This window comes from Apodemus sylvaticus, chromosome 16, assembly GCF_947179515.1.
Source record: "Apodemus sylvaticus chromosome 16, mApoSyl1.1, whole genome shotgun sequence".
NCBI classification, from domain to species: domain Eukaryota; kingdom Metazoa; phylum Chordata; class Mammalia; order Rodentia; family Muridae; genus Apodemus; species Apodemus sylvaticus.
Genome location: NC_067487.1, coordinates 80,203,986 through 80,227,559, shown reverse-complemented (window position 1 = coordinate 80,227,559; position 23,574 = coordinate 80,203,986). Strand labels below are relative to the sequence as shown.

The 23,574-nt window shown below is 41.6% G+C and overlaps 1 protein-coding gene across 1 annotated transcript in view; it reads right to left on the bottom strand.

The window, feature by feature from the left end:
• The window catches only part of Adgrv1 (adhesion G protein-coupled receptor V1), a 535,393-nt gene that overhangs the window by 306,266 nt on the left and 205,553 nt on the right, over positions 1 to 23,574 (bottom strand). The window contains exons 78-81 of the mRNA XM_052159654.1: positions 21,418 to 21,535; positions 19,896 to 20,067; positions 10,530 to 10,772; positions 914 to 1,321 (exon numbers count right to left, since the gene is read on the bottom strand). Of these exons, the coding sequence (XP_052015614.1) occupies positions 914 to 1,321; positions 10,530 to 10,772; positions 19,896 to 20,067; positions 21,418 to 21,535 (941 nt within the window). The remainder of the gene's footprint in view (positions 1 to 913; positions 1,322 to 10,529; positions 10,773 to 19,895; positions 20,068 to 21,417; positions 21,536 to 23,574) is intronic.

The window sequence follows — 23,574 nt, the reverse complement described above, 5'->3', positions numbered from 1 at the left end:
GCCGCTGCTGCTGTCTCTGCTGCTGCTGCCGCTCCCAGAACTCTTCTCCATAGTTTCTCTCTTTTTGGTCAAGGTCAATTTACTATGCTACATCTGTTTTATTATTCGAAGTTTAAATATCACTATTCCTTTGCATGAAGTCTATCTTTAGGGTATTCTGTATATAAAATGGCAGCTACCTCTCTGTCCTTTACAAAGGATTGCCACAGGATCCTCTTCACATGCTTTATAATTTTCTATTCCTCAGTCATGTTCATGTCAGTGCTTTGCGCTTATGTCTGTGTACAATGTGTGTGCTGGTCCGGACAGAGTCATGTTGAGTAGGAATGCTATTCAAATATTCCACTGAAAACATTTTCAATAATTAAAGGTCTCTGTGTAGAGGGCTCATATGGATGGACTCAGACCTTTATGCTTGTAGATAAATATGTTTAAAAACTAAGAAAGCTTAAGACAAGCTATAAAAATCTTTTCCTTCAGTAATACTTTTTAGCTATCATATTCTATTTATAATCTTGAACTTTTATATCTCTATGTAGTTACACATTTTGTAGGAGAGTAAACAAATAAATGACCGCATATAAAAGCTGACTAGGGCAAATCCATGCAAATGAATGCCTAAGAGTCTTTGGCCCATCCTTATTCTTACTTTTTAACAAATATTTGCTGTTGGATTGTTGGATTCTGGCCATACCAACTTCCCCACAGTTCCCAATCTAAGATCAACAATGTCAAACAGCCCTTACTCAAGGAAAATTACAGGGCAGGTGTGAGGAATCTCACTCTCATGGTTAGAAATTACATTTTATCCTTATTTCACAGTAGTAGGCATTATAACTGGTGAGGTATCTGCTTTGGTTTGGGCTTCGTGAGCTCACTGAGCTGTGCACCAGCGTTTGTGAGGATACCCTACCTTTTCCATTATGAGCATCACAGCGCTGAGCTGTTCATCTGTGCTCTCCGTGGCTACACGCAGGTTGAGGCTGTGGAGCACTCTGTTGAGAACATCTTCATGTAGGGGTTGATGCAGCAGGTCTTCAAGCCCCCAGACAGCTTGTGAATCCACATCAGAGACAAGAGTGATGTTGGCAGTCCCATACACTTTATCAATTCTGGCACCACCTTTTGGGTCAAAAAGCACAATCTGAAAGCGTTTAGGAAATTTATTTAAAGACCCTGTCTCTGGTGTTAAGACAACATCCAACACTGCATTTCTCTGGCCAGGTTCAAAGACCAATGTGCCTTCTGTCCTCACAAAGTCCTTCCCAGAAACAGCTGGAGAGATGAGGACCCGGCCAACTGTCTCAGCACTCCTCAGCTCCTGAAAATTAAACAAAGGCAGGAAAATGAGGCTGTGGTGTCTCTAAAGCTAATATTATTAAACTAATTGACACTAAACATGAACTTTATACTTTTCTTAATGGCCTTCAATAAGCTAAGTTTAGGGAGCAGGGAGGTTGCTTGCACTGAAATGAACCAAAGAGAAGAAATAGACATGGAGAGACACTGTTGTCTAGCTAAGAATCCAGTTATGAACGCAGTGAATGCTATGCTTTAGATTGCACAAGCTGGGCAACTAAACATGGGGGGGGGGAGAAGAAATATTTAAATTTTAATTTTACCTAAATTTTAGGGCCAGGGCCATCTGAAGGCAAAAGGTGGGAAGGAAGAAGGAATTGACTCTTACCCTTCAGTATGGAAATGATTAGGTCCCTAAGGAATGCATGCATCTGATTTTCCAGAGTATAGTTATTTCAGAGGTTTTATAAAGTTCAGGATGAATACTCTAGCTAAGAAAAAGCCAAAATAGTGTGTCTTTATTGAGTACTGACTAAGGCTTAACTTCCTAATACAGTCCAGCATGGATGTTAGAATGCAGACACTCCCAGAACCCAAGGCTCTGTCAGAGGAAGCACAGTATGAATCAAATTACTACTGTGTTGCTCAAGGGTCACTTGTGGAGGGAAATAAGACAAAGTAGGCACAGAGACAGGGGTGAGGGTAAGCGCAATTATAAGCCAGGCTGCACTTGGGATCTCAATAGAGAGAGGCCTCATTAAAGGACTGTCCACATGCTCACCTCAGGAGACAGGTTCTGGATCTAAGAAGAAATATTCTAGGCAATGAGAACAACCCTACAAACTGATGGAAAGAACCAGACGGCCAGTGCAAATGGAAGGGCACTGTTAGACCCTGATATGAGGACTAGATGGGGTCCTGGCATGTGTAGCCATCTTTTGAAGTGTCACCAGAAACTACAGAATGGAAACAGGAGAGTGGCCCATTTTATTAAGATTCCATGGATGTGCCGTGAATATGCATGCTAATCTCTCTTTGGACTGAGTATAGAGGCAGGAAGAAGAGACACAAGGCTCTGAGACAGCTCAGTCAAGCGATCCAGGGGTAGAAAGGTAGAAAGGCTCAGAGTGGAACTATGATAGGATAGATAGATAGATAGATAGATAGATAGATAGATAGATAGATAGATAGATAGATAGGATCTTCTGATAGGTTCTGCGGGGCTGAGAGGAACATGAGGATTGAGGACGATATCTAACTGCTGACCTACTACAGGATATTTGATCACACTATGAAGCTGGACATTGTGAACTGTGAAAATCTGTTTCTAATTGTGACTCAGACTTTGATCCTAGAGCTTTCTGTTTACTGTAGACAAGTATTTGTGGTGTGGCTTAGCCTGGCACACACCTTTAATCAACATGCTAAGAAAGAAAAGTCAGGAATAGGAAGAAATGAGCAGACATAAATAAGCAGAAGAGAGAGGCTTTAAGTTGAGGGGTATTTAAGACAGCTTTGAAAAAGAGAAACAGTCTTTTCCTTCGGGATGCCAGTGGAGTAGGAAGGCTCAGCGGGAGCTTTCTCTGCCTCTGTGGAGTAGGAAGGCTCAGCGGGAGCTTTCTCTACCTCTGTGGAGTAGGAAGGTCATCTGAGAGCTTTCTCTGCCTCTGTGGAGTAGGAAGGTCATCTGAGAGCTTTCTCTGCCTCTGTGGAGTAGGGAGGTCATCTGGGAGCTTTCTCTGCCTCTGTGGAGTAGGAAGGTCATCTGGGAGCTTTCTCTGCCTCTGTGGAGTAGGAAGGTCACCTGAGAGCTTTCTCTGCCTCTGTGGAGTAGGAAGGTCACCTGAGAGCTTTCTCTGCCTCTGTGGAGTAGGGAGGTCATCTGAGAGCTTTCTCTGCCTCTGTGGAGTAGGGAGATCATCTGAGAGCTTTCTCTGCCTCTGTGGAGTAGGAAGGTCATCTGAGAGCTTTCTCTGCCTCTGTGGAGTAGGAAGGTCATCTGAGAGCTTTCTGTGCCTCTGAGCTAGTAGGCTTTCACCACAGCATCTGGCTCCTGAGTCTTCATTCGGTAAAATCAAATGTTTGGGATTTAGTTTTTTAAATCTACACTGGCCTGGATGGAGGAATTACTATATCGATGCTGGGAAATCAGGAAAGTGTTTTTTATGACACCCACAAAGTTTGTCGTGTTTCCACAATACTCCACGGAAGCTACCAACTTAGAACAGACACTCAAGGAGTGCGACTCTCCTTCAGTGCTTTGTCTGAGTAATGACAGATGACAGCTTCACGTGACAATGTCTTCTGAATCTATCAGAAGATCCTATTAATTGCATTCACAGTTCCGCTCTGAGCCTTTCTACCCCTGTACCCCTTGACTGAGCTGTCTCCGAGCCTTGTGTCTCTTCTTCCTGCTTCTGTGCTCAGTCAAAGGAGAGATTAGTATGCATATTCCCAGCACATTCATAAAATTCTTAATAAAATGGACTACTTTCCTGTTTTCATTCTGTAGCACCCAAACAGGGTCAACTATAGACTCATTTAATGAAGTATAATAGAGTAAATGATATTTTCATCAGTTCAAGTAACAAAGACCAGAAATTCTTTGTTAATGACAGCACAATACAGATGGATAAAATAAGTTATGCTAACCAAGTGGATCAAGGACCTCCACATAAAACCAGACACTCTGAAGCTTATAGAGGAGAAAGTGGGGAAGAACCTTGAACACATGGGTACAGGGGGAAATTTCCTGAACAGAACACCAATGTCTTATGCTCTAAGAACAAGAATTTACAAATGGGACTTCATAAAACTGCAAAGCTTCTATAAAGCAAAGGACACAGTCAATAGGACAAAACAGCAACCAACAGATTGGGAAAAGATCTTTACCAATCCTATATCCAACAGATGGCTAATATCCAATGTATACAAAGAACTCAAGAAGTTAGACTCCAGAGAAACAAATAACCCTATTAAAAAACGGGGGTAGTAGCATCTGCCTCTGTATGTGTAAGGCTTGGGCAAGGCCCCTCCGGAGACAACCATGGCATGCTCCTTTTGGTATACACTTCTTGTCGTCCATAGCAGTGTCAGAGTTTGGTGACTGTTTATAGGATGAATCCCCAGGTAGGGCAGTCTCTGGGTGGCCTTTACTTCAGTCTTTGCTCCGCACTTTGTCTCCTTTATTGCTCCTGTGAGTATTTTGTTCCCTTTCTCAGAGGAAACAAAGCACCCTCACTTAAGTCCTCCTTCTTGAGATTCCTGTGCGGGGTGAATTGTAACTTGTTTATTTTGAGCTTTTGGGCTAACATCCACTTACCAGTGAGTGCATATCATGGGCATGGGGTCCCCAATGGAGGCACTGGAGGGTGGTCCGGAGGAGCTGAAGGGGTTTACAGCCCCATAGAAAGAACAACAATGCTGGGCACCCAGACACCCCAGAACTCCCAGGGATCAACCAAGGGGTATACATTGTTCCAGCCAAATATGTGGCAGAGGGATGCCTTGTTGGCCATCAGTGGGAGGAGTGGTCCTTGGCCAGGTGAAGGCTCAATAGATGCCCCAGTGTGGGGAAATCGAGGGGGGAGGTGGTAGTGCATCGGGTGGAGGGGCATATACTTGAGGGGATTGGAGGAGGGGTTGGAGGTTTTAGGGGAAGGGGGAAACCGGGAAAGGTTTTAGCATATGAAATGTAAATGAAGAATATATTCAATTAAAAAAAGAAAATAGCGAAGAAGAAGAAGAAGAAGAAGAAGAAGAAGAAGAAGAAGAAGAAGAAGAAGAAGAAGAAGAAGAAGAAGAAGAAGAAGAAGAAGAAGAAGGTGGTTATGCTAAAACAGTGGTATTTGCGTACATGTGAATGAAATGTATGTGACCATGACTGGTTTGATTGCATTACTTCAGCTTTAATGAAGTGAGAATCAATACCATTAGTGTGTATTCATCTCATGGAAACATATTGTATATTCCTATTTTCTAATTGCACTGATCAGAAGTAAGTAATTTAGGGCAGGGAAGCAAAAACAAAATATAAAACTACCTGGGAAGTAAAACCATGATTTCTGATTTTCCTGTTTGTTTTCTATTTTTTCTTTATAGTATTGTTCTCTCATACAATATATCCTGACCACAGCCTCCCTTCCCTCCGCTGTGCTCAACTCCCACCCCAGCCCATCCACCCTCCACTCTTTCCAGTCCTCCACACACTTTCCCTGTCCCCCAGATCTACTGTTTCTCCATTTCACATCAGAAAAGAGCAGGTCTCCTGGGGATATCGACTGAATATAGCATGACATGGTGCAGTAAGACTGGGGACAAATCCTCATATCACAGCCATGTGAGGCAACCCAATAGGAAAGAAGAGGGTCCCACGACCAGGCAAAAGAGTTAAATTAGCCCTACTCCCACAGGTAGGGGTTCCACAAAAACCCCAAACTAAACAACCACAGCATGTATGATGGTTTGAATATGATTTTCCCAAGGAGTGGCAATATTAGGAGGTGTGACCCTGTTTGAGTAGGTGTAACTTTGTTAAAGTAGGTACGTCACTGTGGACATGAAATTTCAGACCCTCATCCTAGCTGCCTGGAAGCCAGTCTTCTCCTAGATGCCCTTAGAACAAGAGGAGGAACTCTCAGCTCCTTCAGGCCCACGTCTGCCTCAAGGCTGCCATGCATTATCCTTGATGGTAATGGACTAAACCTCTAAACTATTAATCCAGCCCCAATTAAATGTTGTCCTATAAGAATTGCCTTGGTCATGATGTCTGTTCACAGCAGTAAAACCTTAACCAAGGCAGCATGTATGCCTAGGGTCTAGCTCAGATCATTAGGAAGTTACACTGGCTGATGTGTCTTGGAGATGGCTGGTTCCTTACCACACTTAGCAGGAGTTCACAGGTCATCTAGCTTTTTGCCAACTGATGGACAATTTTACTAAAATAAGCTACCATAGACATTTGTGTAGAGATTTCTATGTAACAAGTTTTCACTGAAATAAATGGCAATAAAATTGGAATAAATATAAGACAGTAATTGCGTGGACCTGTATAATTTACATGTAGTTATTTAAGAAACTAACAAAACATCTTCCAAATGGTTGTATCATTTTACATCACCACCAGCAATAAAAAATTAGCTAGTCTCTGAATTCTTGCCAATATTAGGTATTGTCACAGATTTTATGACAGCCATTCTGGAAGGTTCCAATAAAATTACTGTGGCACACATCTTATACAGACATGTCCTCTAGTGCAGTGTCTTGATGTGCCTCTCTGGTACATTTGCTTACTGTATTCTTCCTTCCATGATCATAAACCCATTCTTCTTAACACTGCATTTGAATTTAAAGAACTTTCTCTCATGGTGTTCTTTCACTGTGAGTATATTGGTATGAAAGTATTACTTTTCTGCTGAGAATACCTTAATTTCTTTCATTGTGGAGGAATGTTTTTTCTACAGGTGAAATAACTTATGTCTACCATTTGAAAGCTACAATTTATAATTGGGCTTTGATGCTTCTCTCTAGGGCTTTCAGTAGTTTCCTCTCATTTTTAAATTTTTGTAGCTTGATTATTGCATACTGTTATGGTTAATATCATCAACCTCAAAGAATCTAGAGCCACTAGAGTCATGCCTGAGAAGGCCTGTAAGGGATCATTTAGATTAAGTTAGCTGAGGTTAACCCACCCTGAAGTGTGCACAGTGACAATCTAGGATCTGGAGTCCTTGACTGAAGGAAAGTGCAGGAATGCTGGGTGTGCGCCTGCCTCATCTCTCTCTGCTTCCTGCTCATGGACACAGTGTGAGCACTGTCGCACACTCCATTGCTTCACTGCCACGGTGGGCCACGTCCTTAGACTGTGAGCGACACGAGCCCCTCCCTCCTGAGGTGGCTTTTGTCTGGTGTTCTGTCACAACAAGAAGATAATTACAGCACCTTAATGAAGAATTTTCTTTTTCTTTTTTATTTTTTTTCTTACTTATTTTTATTCTTTATTTATTCTTATTTATTTATTTTGTGCATTTTTTAGTTTTTTAAATGTATTTTCTAATAACCTTTGTGAAACTGAAAACATTTCCATCACTATTCTTTCAATTTTTTTTCAATCCCTAACACTTTTTCTTTCTTTCAGGACCCCAGAGTCGTAATGCTAATTTCTGTTGTTGCAGCCGTGTAGGTCCCCAAGCCGTGTTTGTTTTTGTTAGTTTTCTCAGTCTCTCTGATGCCATCGGGCAAACCGAGGACCAACTATCATACTATCTGCAAGAGTTGCTCCCTTTCCCTTTGTTCCGTCCCTGAGACTGTCTAGGCTGTTTCAGTCAGTGTGTGACTCCGTGTAAAACTCGTGCTTGTTGTTCTGCATGCCCTCCATTCACTGCCTCAGAGCCCTCTTTCCTTACTGAGACAGCTTCTTTCTTTCACTTGTCTAACTGCTGACTAAAGCATGCTGTGCAGCTGTGTTAAACTTTTACTGAGTATTTCTCATATTTGGCTCATCTTACTGCTGACATCTACTTATTATTGTTTTCCGTTCTATTCTAGATCATTCCATACTGGGTGAGACAAACCATTGTTGACTGGTACATGTATCTTACCTCATGAGACTTGGGTGATTGTTTGTTTGTTTTTGTTTGTTGACTGGCTCATTTGGACACTGCTATGACCAAAAAAGGGAACCATTACTCCTCACAGGAAAGCGTACTCTTCCTAACGGGGTTCTGCAGTAGGGGAAGGAGAGCTTTCTTTACTAGTAGGTGGAGTGAGATCTTCTAATAATCTCACTCCACAGGTCTCTCCTCTGAGAACCTCTCCATTGTCACCCAGTGTTCTCTCCTGACACTGAGTCAGTGCTGGGCACCTTTTACTACTAGACAGTGGGCAAAGTCCCAATTCTCCACCAGTCCTCTGACATGGCTTGCAGAGACCAAGGTTCCTCTCCCTCCCTCTCTCCCACCCTCCCTCTCTCTGGTCTCAATCCCCCTGCCCCCAGCTGACACAGATAAAGTTGGATAAAGTTTTTCTATCATGTTTGACCAGAGAGTATAAAAGATTTTCATCTGAAAGTTTTCTGACTCGCTTATCTGTCCCTTCCCTGCCCCCAGAAGACACATCTGTATGGGTGGGCTGTGCTGGCCTTTGCATTATACACCTTGTATCTATATGAGGACTTTTGTTATTTGCACTACAGACATCCCATCTGTACGGGGTTTCCCACTACTGCTACTTACACTGCAGACATTGTATCTGTATGGAAATTTGGTTCCTTGCACTGTAGACAGCACATCTGTATAGATTTTTTTTTTACTTTTTTTTTTTTTTTTTTTTTTTTTTTTTACTTTTTTCCCTCAATACTGAATCCATATGGCAAATTCTTCAGCTCAAAGTCTTGGGTATAAGGGACGAGGAGAGCTGGGGTCTTGCCTTTCTGTGCTCTATGTGTGCTTAAATGCCAGCTCATTGTTTCTCTATGGTCAATGTCTCCTAATATCACGCTCTGTGTGACTGCCAGGGTCTACAGTTGGACTCAGTGGGGAAAGGCATGTCTGCTCTGTCTTCTGCTTTGTCAGAAACAAAATCTTCTTTTATATGAAAAGCTTCAGATTCCAGCTTTCACTTCCATGTACAGACTGTGAAGATGGCATTGGTACTACAGCCCTGAATCTGTGATCACTGGATAGTGTGTCTAGTGCACCCCAGCCCGGAGTCTGTGATCACGGGGTAGTGTGTCTAGTGCACCCCAGCCTGGAGTCTGTGATCACAGCATAGTGCGTCTAGTGCACCACAGCCCTGAGTCTGTGATCACGGTGTAGTGTGTCTAGTGCACCACAGCCCTGAGTCTGTGATCGCGGGGTAGAGTGTCTAGTGCACCACAGCCCTGAGTCTGTGATCGCGGGGTAGTGTGTCTAGTGCACCCCAGCCCTGAGTCTGTGATCACAGGGTAGAGTGTCTAGTGCACCCCAGCCTGGAGTCTGTGATCGCGGGGTAGAGTGTCTAGTGCACCACAGCCCTGAGTCTGTGATCGCGGGGTAGAGTGTCTAGTAATTGGAATAACAGGAATGTCCACATGGTACATACATCTATCTATCAACTCTTCACACCTCTCATCTAGGCATGTGAATGTGTTCATAAGAGTGTGTCAAGTATCTTCATTGTATGTTTGGTACGTCTGGTTGCCCTTCTCCTATTCTATAAACTCATGACCTGATGGTAATATGAGCGAAGTGTGAGCCTGGAACACAACTTTTTATCATTTCTCTTCCTATCATAAACATGCTAAACAAAATATTAAAATCTATTATGAACAAAAATGTTTTTTCTCTCTTGTTTGTCATACTATAACATTATACAAAACAGAGTTTATTTTTAGTATTCCACACAGCAGAGATTGTGTCTCCTGTTACCTGAGGTGCAGGTTTGTGGAGCAGCTCGCACCCATGATTCTAAATCTACCCTCCCATTGCCTGACTCTATCACACTAGGCACACCTCTGCATACGTGCATGTGTAAAATGGTGGATTTGTTTGAAGCAGCCAATGGTGGTAAAGGGGAAAGACAGATGTACTGTGGATAATAACAGAGAGCAAAAGTGAGAGAGCTATAATCTCCACAATCATGCTTTAAACAGAAGAGACAACATATTTGTTTTACTGTATATTAGAATGTTGCTAATGAATCAAAATGAAAACAGTAGTGCTGAGAAGGTGCACGAGAGTCTGGTCTCCTCATGCGCTCACCTGCTACCTGGACCACCGGAAGCCCAGCCAGTCTTTCACTGGACACCATATGAGAAGAAGGGTTTGCAGGAATGTAGTCACTTAAAACCAGGGCTACATAAACTTAAGTTCAGTTAGTAGTTAAAGGTCTAAAGAAAAAAATCAGCTAGTTTGAATGTAAGCTGTAGGCAACGTTGGCTCTTTGTTCAAGTCCAAAGAGCAGCAGAGAAAGCACTGGGCTACAGCTGTAAGGACGACGTGACAGAGCAGACTTGCATGGGTGCCTTGATCAGACACTGAGGACTGGCAGAGCAGAGCAATCAGAACAGAGAGCCTGTAAGTTTAAAGCACCGCCTCTCAGTGAAGAGGGGCAGACCAGGAGGTAAGGAGAAAACAGTAAAACGCACAAGCAGCCAGTGATCATCATATCATCAGAAAACATTGTTTAAATGACTGTTTCGTTACAGCCTCAACATATACGGCTCATATATGACTATACCTTTGCCAGCCTACCTGGGTACTGAAGTTAACAGACATCATCATTCCTGTCCCAGAATCTCTGGCCACCTGCAAACTGATCAAAGAAGCCTTCTTGTGAGCCACTGCCAGCCGAGAACCCACAGAAAAGGAAACAAGGCTCTGAGGGCCACCACTCTTGGAAACTTTAATCCGAGCAAATCTGGCACTGTTGTTTATAGCGGCCCCAGCAGTGACGTCATACAGCTCCACAAAGAAAGGCATTTCAACTTGATGCACCTGATAATGAGGAAAAGAAAGGTTGGACCATTGCAAATATACTCCTGGTTTTATATATTTCTATTACTAAGCCATGCTACGGTTCATCTACAGCATTACAGAAATGAATTTACACATGTGTACTTTATATATGTGCAAAATGCATATAATAATCATCATCATCAAAAAATGTAGAGACTATTCACTTGAGAATTGATGGGGTTGGAGGGAGGAAAAGTACCTAGAAGAGGATAGAAAGAGGGAAGGAAGGGGAAAAGTTATATAATTTCATATCTTTTAAAAGCATGTTTAATGGAAACAAATATATAGTTAAGGAAATATTTTATAAAATTACAGAACAAAATTTTTATATTAAGTCACTATAGCAACTACTTTTTTAAACTTCTTTCTTTTAAAACTTCATTTTCTTATATTGGGCTTCTCTCTGTAGTTTAAACATCTGTGGTGGTTCAAAAGGATGACCCCAGTGGGCTCATATATGTGAATGTTTAGTCACCAGGAGTAGCACGACTTGAGAGGATTAAAAGGATTAGGAGGTGTGGCCTTGTTTGAGGAGGAGGAGCTTTGCTAGAGGAAGTGTGTCACTAGGGTGGGGTTTGGAGGAGGAGGAGCTTTGTGGAGGAAGTGTGTCACTGGGGTGGGTTTTGGAGGAGGAGGAGCTTTGTGGAGGAAGTGTGTCACTGGGGTGGTGTTTGGAAGAGGAGCTTTGTGGAGGAAGTATGTCACTGGGGTGGGTTTTGGAGGAGGAGGAGCTTTGTGGAGGAACTGCGTCACTGGGGTGGGGTTTGGAGGAGGAGGAGCTTTGTTGGAGGAAGTGTGTCATGAGGGTGGGTTCTGGAGGAGGAGCTTTGTTGGAGGAAGTGTGTCACTGGGGTGGGGTTTGGAGGAGGAGCTTTGTGGAGGAAGTGTGTCACTGGGGTGGGGTGGGGTTTGGAGGAGGAGCTTTGTGGAGGAAGTGTGTCACTGGGGTGGGTTTTGAGGTTTCAAACGCTGACTGGAGGCCCAGGCTTTCTCTTTCTGTCTATGGTCAGTAAGTAGCTCTCAGCTCCTGCTCCAGCGCCATGCACACTGCCATGATGACAATGGACTAAACCTCTGACACTGCAAAAAATGTGTCAATTAAATGCTATATTTTATAAGAGTTGCCTTGGTCATGGTGTCCTTCACAGCAATAGAAAATGACTTAGACAAGGCCCAAAGATAATATTCCTAAACCCAATAAGCAAATGATGAATAAATAAATGTACCCATACAACCATCTGATTAAAAATTGATGAAAGCAATAAACTATTCAAATATTTTTCAATATAGGTAGATCTCAAATATGGCAACAAGAAATAACATCAGGATACATAAAGATTTCATAATTAGACACATATATCTGATACCTTAAGTATAAAAATAAAAATGATATAATGTTTACTCCATGTGTCAAAAATATTTACATAAATATTCAAAGCTTAAGCAAAACATCACACATTATAGCAGTTTTCTCAGCATTGATATCAGGTAGAAACCAGGGCAGAGTGCAGAGTTAATAACACTGTGGGTTGTAAGAAAAAGAAGGTAAGGGGAAAGCTGAACTTCATGTAAGATTTACTTATTTACTATTTCTTTTGAGATACAGTGTCATGTAGCACAAGCTACACACATGAATACACACCGAGGTCAATGATAACCCTGAATTTCCTGAAGCTCCATCTGGCCTACCCGTCGAGGGCTAGGATTGGGTGAGCATCAACGCTTCCTGATTATGTGGCATACGACATCAAACTCAGGGCTTCATTCGTGCTAGGCTCTGTCATCTAAGCTATAACCTCAGCGCCCAATTTTTTCAAACAGTGTTTAAGTTTTAAACAAATATGAGGCTATATTGATAACAAGTTCTGAAATTTCATATAATTTTCAAATAACACTGTATCAAATCAAGATTAACTCTGTCCACGCTACACCCTTGTTCTTCTCCTTGAAACCACCCATTTTCTAAAGCCTGAATTGCTTTTTATAACACATTGTCAATCATCTGTTTTTTACAAATGACTTATTCTTAGAGAAAAATCTGAAATGTTTAACCGTGTTGTTAGCATCCTGGCATATCCTGTTAAAGTGACTTGATGTGTTGTCAACTGCACGTGCCATTGTCTAATGGTACATTAGGCATATTTTTATCTGCCAGCAAGAGCCTAATCCATCATGTTTTGTGATAATTTGAATGAAAATGAAACAAAACAAGAAATCTTTCTGTATGATCCAAAAACGCCCCATCCTAATCACACAGTAAATGCTCTTAATCTCATTTTCAGTGTTTAAAGAAATGTGTTTAGCTATCCAACAGCACATCAAATTCTTTACTTTTGACAATACACTGTCCATAAGTGTCAGAATGTGGAAATAAGAGTATTCTTTCCACTACGAGAAACACTAGTTGGCAAAAGCAAGAAGCTGAAGCAGTCGGGAAGGTAAGGACAACTGCATTCAAGAGCTAGCACTCCCCTGACGGCCCAGGGGAATCCACAAGAGTCTCTTTGAAGTGAGGATTGTGGCATATTAAGTTCCAATAGACACTCTCGTCTTTATTTTCCAGTAAAATATTCCTTTCCATTGTGATGATGATTAGAACATTACTTATAACCACTTACCATCAAAAGAAAGTATTGTAACCTAAGTAAAGAACGACCTAAAATCTGAATAGTGCGCAGATGGGAGCCTACATATAATTAGACTGAAGACAAAGAGAATCTTCCAGTCAGGCAAAGAAATGTTCTATTCAGATAATGTGCCTATAGTCTATTGAGAAATGTGATTTAAAGATCTTATCTGAATATTTCCAGACTCCTAAACATGATGGGAGACCTCACATGAACCCACTGCACATGGAGCTGCTGTGGGCCCTCTCCTGGTTGTGTCATAGCTGTCTCCTAGTGGGGCATTTGAACTTCACAGTGGACTTTTGCCCTAACTAATAGAAAATTCCTCTCTCAGGAGTCAGAGCTGCTCAGAAGCAGAAAAGTAAAAACAAAACAATATCTTACCTAAATAGTTTTCTAAAGGATATTTGCACCAGTGCCTAAATGCTCCAGTTTAATAGATTTGGTGGGTAAAGAGCACGCCTGTTGTCTTAGTTTTTTTTTTTTTTTTCCGTGTTGCAATAAATTAACCTGACAAAAGCAACTTGAAGGGGTGATTTGGCTCACAATTCCAGATTACAATTTATCACTGTAAGGAACTCAGAGAGGTAGGAATTTGAAGCAATTGATGACATTACATCCACAGTCAGGGCACAGAGTTTGAATGAGTGCCCCCATGCTATGTCTTAGGGCCTTCTCTGTCTTTATTCCAGAGAAAAGTCTATGAAATGGTACAGCTCATATTCCAGGCAGTTCTTCCTGCCTCAGTTAACCCAATTAAGAAAATGATCACAGGCAGACCTATATGCTAATTTATTATAGAAAATGCCTCATGGAGACGTCCTTCTAACGTGACTATACATTGTGTCAAGTTGACAACCAAAACCAAATACCCTGTTCTTAAGCTAATTTGTATTTTATATGTTGTGCTAATATAGATCTATGAGGTAAGGGTGAGTTGACTAAAATTCGAAAGATGGATTCTAACCTGTCTAAGAAGTTGATGAGGCAAGTCAGTTAAATTCTTTATAACTTGAAAATGAAAGAAAATAATTATGCAGCTGAAAATGGGAAAAATAGGGTTAAAGGTTTTAAAGTTCAGGATCAAGAAACTGGACCGAGGGAGACACCACTGAGTGGTGTCACTATGCACACAGATGTGTTCTGCGTGTGCGTGTGCGTGTGCGTGTGTGTGTGTGTGTGTGTGTGTGTATATAATATTTGTAAACCTCCACTAGTGTTGATACAGTTACTGCAGAAGTCCCTTGGGCTTCCATCCCATCCCTTCTTAGTAAAAGCACTATCAATCACCTGTTAGGGTCAATCAATTCCTTGCCAAGAACTGTGCTAATAATAATCTTCATTTGTTATCAAAACATTGAACCTTCCTAATAGCCCTTTTATTAACCCCTTTAAACCTGGGAGGAAAATCAAGGCTACTTATACCTTGAGTACCTGGATAAGTACCTTATCCAGTAGTGCCTAATTAATTAGTGTATGAGCTAAGATTTGAACCAAAGTTTTCTGTCCTCAGAACTAAAACTCGTGCCTACCAAATGGACTGCTGAACACGCTCTGTATAATTTAAATCATTTCTCTGGCAATAACTAAAGACAGTTCTTAGGCCAAAAGGTTGGGACTAATTATTTGGTCTGTTGGCACATCCACACAGGCTCTCAAACCTCATTGCATAAATAAAATAAAATAAAATAAAATAAAATAAAATAAAATAAAGAAAAGTAAAATAAAATAAAATAAAATAAAAATAAATAAAGACTTGTGTATTTCCTGACTTATACTGTTAGCTCTTAATTTATAAGAAATATAGAAAAAAATCCAAATTTGGAAAGCCAAATTCATACTAAATAATCAAACATAGTTGGTGAAAATGCATAGAAGACTGTAGTGCATGCTTTCATTTTCTTTAAGACACAATCCTGTTCACCTCCTTTGCATGTGAGATATGGTCTCGTAGCCCAGGCTGGCCTCAGATGTGTGACTTTTGTGCTCCAGCCTCTGGAGTGCTAGGATTAAAGATGTGTCTCGACTCCTTCTTGTTTTACATTTTCTTTGACCGACATAAGATTATGTTGTCCTCGTCTGTGACTTTAACAGATGGAAAGACAACAGAGAATAGTTTGAAAATAAGTTATCTTTCTTAGCTATCTGAAACTACTGAAATCCAGTCTTTGTGGTCTTGATAACACTAGTGCAATGGTGCCGTAAAGCATGCGGAGCAGCCAGCCAATGTCTGATTTGACTTAAGAACCACTCCATGAGATGAAACCCACATCCAACACTGCCTGGGTAACCAAAAGCCTGACATCAAATAGGATGTTTCTACCAAATCCCTCCCTTAGGAATCAGGGAGCCTGCAGAAGAGGAGGCTGGAAGATCTTAAGAACCAGCAGGGATGGAGGATAGGAAAAGACAAGGCCTTTTAAATCAACAGAACTGACACACATATGAACTGACAGAGACCGCGGATACTGTGCAGGGCCAGTGTGGCTCTATACCCGATGGGGTCTTAAAGCTGAAGATGTGGACACATGTCCCATTCCTAACCCAGAGGCCATCTCTAACTGGGAACCTCTTGGAAACAGAAATGGAATTTTTCACAAGGAGTTTCACTGGAGAAACAAACTATTCTTAGGAGTACGCTGGCCATCCAGTAGTAGGGTTTTTTTTTTTCCTACTTTTTATGCTATAGGCCCTTTGGCATATATTACAGCTTCTAGTTTTATGTTTTTATAGGATTCCTAAGTGTGCAAATGAGTGGGTGGATGTCTCTCTTTTTATCTATTTTTGGGTCTTCTTTTTGTAACTAATACAACAGATTTTATTTATTTTATTTTATTTTTTTCTTTTTTTAGATTATTTTTTATTCGATGTATTTTTTATTTACATTTCAAATGATTTCCCCTTTTCTAGACCCCCACTCCCCGAAAATTCCATCAGCCCTCTTCCCTCCCCCTGTTTTCCCACCCAACCCTTCCCATTTCCCTGTTCTGGTTTTGCCCTATACTGCTTCACTAAGTCTTTCCAGAACAAGGGGCCACTCCTCCATTCTTTTTGTACCTCATTTGATGTGTGGATTATGTTTTGGGTATTTGTTATTTTTATTTTCTATATGCTTTGTTTACATTCCAAATGGTTTTCCCTTTCCTGGTTCCCCCCTGCCCATATGTCCCATAAGCCCCCTTCCCTCTGCCCATTTCCCAATCACACCCCTCTCACTTCTCTGTCCTGGTAATCCCCTACATTGCTGTATCAAACCTTTCCAGGATCAGGGCCCTCTCCTTCCTTCTTGGGAATCATTTGATATGTGAAATGTGTCTTGGGTATTCAGAACTTCTGGGCTAATATCCACTTATCAGTGACTGCATTCCATGTGTGTTCTTTTGTGAATGGGTTACCTCACTTACGATGATATTTTCCAGTTCCAAACATTTGCCTAAGAATTTCATGAATTCATTGTTTTTAACTGCTGAGTAGTATTCCATTGTGTAAATGTACCACATGTTCTGTATCCATTCCTGCATTGAGGGACATCTGGGTTCTTTCCAGCTTCTGGCTACTATAAATAAGGCTGCTATGAACATAGTGGAGCATGTGTCCTCATTGCATGCTGGTGAATCCTCTGGGTATATGCCCAGGAGTGGTATAGCAGGGTCCTCTGGAAGTGTCATGTCCAGTTTTCTGAGGAACCACCAGACTAATTTTGAAACTGGTTGTACCATCTTACAACCCCACCAGCAGTGGAGGAGTGTTCTTCTTTCTCCACATCCTCGCCAACACCTGCTGTCTCCTGAGTTTTTAACCTTAGCCATTTTGACTGGTGTGAGGTGAAATCTCAGGGTTGTTTTGATTGGCATTTCCCTAATGACTAATGATGTTGAGCATTTCTTAAGGTGCTTCTCGGCCATCTGAATTTCTTCAAGTGAAAATTCTTTGTTTAGATCTGTACCCCATTTTTTAATAGGGTTATTTGGTTCCCTGGGGTCCAACTTCTTGAGTTCTTTGTATATATTGGATATTAGCCCTCTATCAGATGTAGGGTTGGTAAAGATTTTTTCCCAATTTGTTGGTTACCATTTTGTCCTTTTGACAGTGTCCTTTGCCTTACAGAAACTTTGTCATTTTATGAGGTCCCATTTGTCAATTCTTGATCTTAGAGCATAAGCTATTGGAGTTCTGTTCAAGAACTTTCCCCCTGTGCCCATGTCCTCAAGGATTTTCCCCAGTTTCTTTTCTATTAGTTTAAGTGTGTCTGGTTTTACGTGGAGGTCCTTGATCCACCTGGAGTTGAGTTTAGTACAAGGAGATAAGAATGGATCAATTCAAATTCTTCTGCATGCTGACCTCCAGTTCAACCAGTACCATTTTTTTGAAAAGGCTATCTTTTTTTCCACTGGGTGTTTTCTGCTCCTTTGTCAAAGATCAAGTGACTATAGGTATGTGGATTCATTTCTGGGTCTTCAATTCTATTCCATTGGTCCACTTGCCTGTCACTATGTCAATACCATGCAGTTTTTAATACTATTGCTCTGTAGTATTGCTTGAGGTCTGCGATACTGATTCCTCCAGAAGTTCTTTTACTGTTGAGAGTAGTTTTAGCTATCCTGGGTTTTTTTGTTATTGCAGATGAATTTGAGAATTGCTTTTTCTAACTCTGTGAAGAACTGAGTTGGGATTTTGATGGGGATTGCGTTGAATCTGTAGATTGCTTCTGGCAAGATGGCCACTTTAATTATATTAATCCTGCCAATACATGAGCATGGAAGATTTTTCCATTTTCTGAGGTCTTCAATTTCCTTCTTCAGAGACCTGAAGTTCTTGTCATACAGATCTTTCACTTGTTTGGTTAGAGTCACACCAAGATACTTTATATAGTTTGTGGCTATTGTGAAGGGTGTCATTACCCTAATTTCTTTCTCAGCCCACTTATCCTTTGAGTATAGGAAGGGTACTGATTTGCTTGAGTTGATTTTATAACTGGCCACTTTGCTGAAGTTGTTTATCAGTTGTAGGAGTTCTCTGGTGAAGTTTTCTGGGTCACTTAAGTATACTATCATATAACCAGATAACCACTCTGGAAATCAGTCTGGTGGTTCCTCAGAAAACTGGACATGACACTTCCAGAGGATCCTGCTATACCACTCCTGGGCATATACCCAGAGGATTCCCCAGCATGCAATAAGGACATATGCTCCACTATGTTCATGGCAGCTTTATTTATAATAGCCAGAAGCTGGAAAGAACCCAGATGTCCCTCAATGCAGGAATGGATGCAGAAAATGTGGTATATTTACACAATGGCATACTACTCAGCAATTAAAAACAATGAATTCATGAATTTCTTAGGCAAATGGTTGGAATTGGAAAATATTATCCTAAGTGAGGTAACCCATTCACAAAAGAACACACATGGAATACAATCACTGATAAGTGGATATTAGCCCAGAAGCTCTGAATACCCAAGACACATTTAACATATCAAATGATTCCCAAGAAGAAAGGAGAGGTCCCTCCCTGGTCCTGGAAAGGCTTGATCCAGCATTGTAGGGGAGAGAGGAAAAGGACCAGGACAGAGAAGTGGGAGGGGGTTGATTTGGGAATGGGTGGAGGGAAGAGGGCTTATGGGACATATGGGGGAGGGGAAAATCATTTGGAATTTAAAGAAAGAATATAGAAAATAAAAAGAAAAAAGAAATTTTGTATGGAGGCCATTGTAGAAGGCATTAATATAATTCTTATGGCAATTGTCAAAAGCTGAAAAACTAAGGAGAAAAATAAATTAAAAAATTGAAACCAACAATGAAGTTAGTTTCAAATAGGCTTAGTGGCGTGAAGAGCTTTGACGCAGGCGCATCAGTGTGTGTTCTCTGCTGTGAGATGTTTGTGGCTCGTGCAAAGAAGCCATTATGCTTCACCCTTCATCCGTCAGAATGGTTAAAAACATTCTGGTGGGCAGGCTTTTACTAGCTCTCTTGATTTAATTAATGTGCAGCTAAAATTAAATAGTACTTAGATGGTCACATCAAAATCTCACGGAATCACACACGATGTGATCACCAAGCACCCAGTCAGCTCACGTGGGTCACTGTGCTTACCCAAGGATGTACCAATGGCAGTCTCTGTGCCTCTTTTATAAATCAAAACTATAGTGCTCAAGAATACATGAAAGAAAGATGTCTCTTGGAGAAATAGAAAAATGTTTATGAATGTCAGAACAAAGGCGTAAATAGTCAGAGTAGTTAGAGAAATTAATTTGGCTGGCACACAGCACATGGCTGGTCCTAACATAGCCTAGCCCTAGCAAGAAACAGAAAGCTCTCAGCAAAAATTCGTGACAGCATAAATTTTACATCTAGATCTTTGGTCTAAGAAAGAGGTTTAGACACCGTGGTAAGACAATCACCACATAGTAAGTTTCGATCGCGACAATCTGAGGTGAGTAATTTTAAAGAAGTGCTTACCAGCTCACAGCTCTTACCTTCTTGGGATTGAGCTCAAGGTGGATAAAGCATCGGATTTGACCCACTGTGCAAGTTGTGACTCCTGCCACAAACCGGAGTTCATCTGTTAGGTTTAGTCCCTTCTCCTGGAGAATGGCGGCTGATTGGTTAAATGTGACTCGCCAGAAGACCTGGACTTCTTCAAAGGCCCTGTGCACAAGCAAACAAAAAGACCAACAGTGGACCTATGTGGGGCACTGTGGGCCCCCCTGCTCCTCCACAGGAGGGCAGCACTTCCTGCAGCAAAATAAGAACACTGAAAGAGTCAGTCTGCAAAGCATTCTCTAACTATCCACTGTTCAGTGAGGAGCTGACACTCACTGAGGAATGTTAAGTCAAAATCTGTCTCTTCAAGGTAACAAAATGTACAAATAAACAGTAGATAGAATCTCGGACCTAAAGAAAATGGGTATTATTTTTCCTTTAACAATAATTTCTCTACATAATAATTTTCACTGCATAAAAACAGATATAATTATAATATTTAAAACCAAAAGATGTCCTGTATTTTTACAGAGTAGGCCCCGTGTTTTAACCCATACATATGTGCATGCACATAGCAAGTGAAGACATGTAATAAGTTCCCAAAAACTCACTACTGAGTTTGGGCATAAGGCAACCTTTTATGTTCCAAGTCTCCTCTAGAGTGCAGTGGCCACATACAGTCATCACGGAGTAGCTACATACAGTCATCACGGAGTGGCTACATACAGTCATCACGGAGTGGCCACATACAGTCATCACGGAGTAGCTACATACAGTCATCACGGAGTAGCTACATACAGTCATCACGGAGTAGCTACATACAGTCATCACGGAGTAGCTACATACAGTCATCACGGAGTGGCTACATACAGTCATCACGGAGTAGCTACATACAGTCATCACGGAGTGGCTACATACAGTCATCACGGAGTGGCTACATACAGTCATCACGGAGTGGCTACATACAGTCATCACGGAGTGGCTACATACAGTCATCACGGAGTGGCTACATACAGTCATCACGGAGTGGCTGTCATGGTAGAGAGATGGTCTTAACCATCTGACATTGATTTGTATGTCATGCAAAACATTCTAGGCACTCCTATGATATGGTTAAAAGCACACTGTGTTATGTAATAGAGTGAGAATGACATCACCCCAGGCTAGTGAGGGAGCTTGGCCAGCAAAACCACCGGCCATCCTAGCCTGACAATCTGAATTAATCCCTAAAACCTATGGGAATAGAGGAGGGACAACTGAAAGCTGTCTTCTGACCCACCCATACCATTAGATGGGTACCTTCAATAACAACAGTAAATACATTTTTAGTTAAATATATTAATACTGCCTAACTAGCTCGCAGGCTACCTTCATCAATATTCACCCTGCTTTCAGCATTAGGTATGGTTCTTAAGTTCTGTATACAATTTCAGGATGGTACATCCTCACCCATGTGAACATACACACGTGCACACACACGTGCACACACACGTGCACACACACGTACACACATGCCTGTTTGGTTGCCTTGTGACTACTAGGCGCTGACCACTCTCGTCGGCTCCTTCCCTCAGTTCCAGACCTCTTTGGGACTCCTCACTGAAGCCGACGATGCCATTCTGAAGGTCACTCCCTGGAAAGGAAAATGGAGGGCTGTAGTACATTTAGGAATTTATAAACCCTCCAGTGCCACAGTTGTCTTGATAGCCCAGAGAGTATAAAGGAGAAACACACACATGGGAGGTGGGAACATTAATCTTTAATAACTTTTTCCTAAAAACATTCCCAGACTCTAATGCCAAAGCAAATATCAATTCGAGATTCGGAAACCAGAAGAAAGCACCTTGACATCCGATGTGGGCTCGTGACCCATGGCATGTGCTCGTGATTCTTTTTCCTTTTGTTTTAACTTATTTAATTTTTATTGAAACTAGATTTCTTTTCTCAGACAATATACCTGACCACAGTTTTTCCTCCCTCCATTCCTCCTCACGCCCTCCAACCTCACCTCTCCCCAAGATCCCCTACCCTCCATTTCTTCTTCAGAAAAAAGCAGTCCTCTAAGGGATAAAAGGAGATACAATAAGACAAGGCAATGGCCCTCACGCCGAGGCTGGGGTTTCTAACGAGACTTTACAGCACACTTGATAGCAGCTGGCCTTTTACACGGTTGCTCATTCAAAGCTTGTGCATTCGCACCGTGCAAGCTCCAACCCAGGAGCAGCAACTCTAACCTGCTGAGTCCACCATGCTCCGAGCAGAGGATGGGTGACAGCTTATGGCCAGCCTTTAAGAAAAGGTGTTTGTCAAGGAAATGAAGTATGTAATGGATTCGCCTTCCTTTAAATGGGTAGACAGTCTATATTACATACTTCCTTACCTGCCTCAGGACAGAAGGAGAAAAGGATTAGGCAAATTCAGAGTGTTAGAAGCTCCTTGATGGTTATTGGAAGCATTACACACACACACACACACACACACACACACACTCACACCACATACACTCATACAACACACACCACACACACACCACACTCACACTACACACACTCACACACCACACACTCACACACCACACACACTCATACACCACACACCATACACCACATACATGCATATACTATACACACATACACACGACACACAAACATACACACACATACATATTACATATACTCACAACACATATACAGTCACACATGCACATATATACCACACACATACAGACATGTACATATACACACATATACATAGTCATATATGCATTCCATACATCCATCCATGTGCACACATATACATACTCATACATACATAAACACCACATACATATATACCACATAGAAGCACAACACATACACATACACACACATGCATACATACATACCACATATGCACATGTGCATGGTCATATGCACACAAATACATATTCATATATAACACATACACATATTCACATATATATACCACACAGATATACACACATATGTGTTTGTGCATGCACACATATACATACTCACATACATATACACACCACAAACACACACAACATATACACATTTTCACACACATACATATTACATGCACACACATATATACACACACATACACACACAAGCACAAGCACCATCCAACCTGGGGTCTCCAGCATGCTGACACAATCATTTCATGTCCAACCAGCGCGTGAGTGAACGTGGGTTAGAGCAGTATCTGAACGACTGTATGTGCTGTCTCCTCTGAGTGTCAACCTTTCAGAGTCATCCTAGAGCAGTGGTTCCCTGCCTTCCTAACACTGCCACCCTTTAGTACCGTTCTTCATGTCGTGGTGACCCCAACTGTAAACTTAGGCTTGTTGCTATTCACAACTGCAATTTTGCTACTGTTTTGAGTAAAATGTAAATATCTTTGGAGACAGAGGCTTGACAGGTGGCCCACCGGTTGAGAACCCCTCCTAGAAGGGATGCTCCTCAGTAATCAACCTCAGAAACTATTTACATCAGCCACCCAGAAACATCATTTATGAGATGTCCAAAAGCATGTAGTGAACACCGGGGCAGGTTAGTGGGATGAGAGACTGGACTGGACTGCTTGGGGGATAGTAGAAGCCAGGAGATCTATCTCCCAGCTCGGACACCACCCACAGATGGTAGACGTGCCTGTGATGCACCGTTTGTC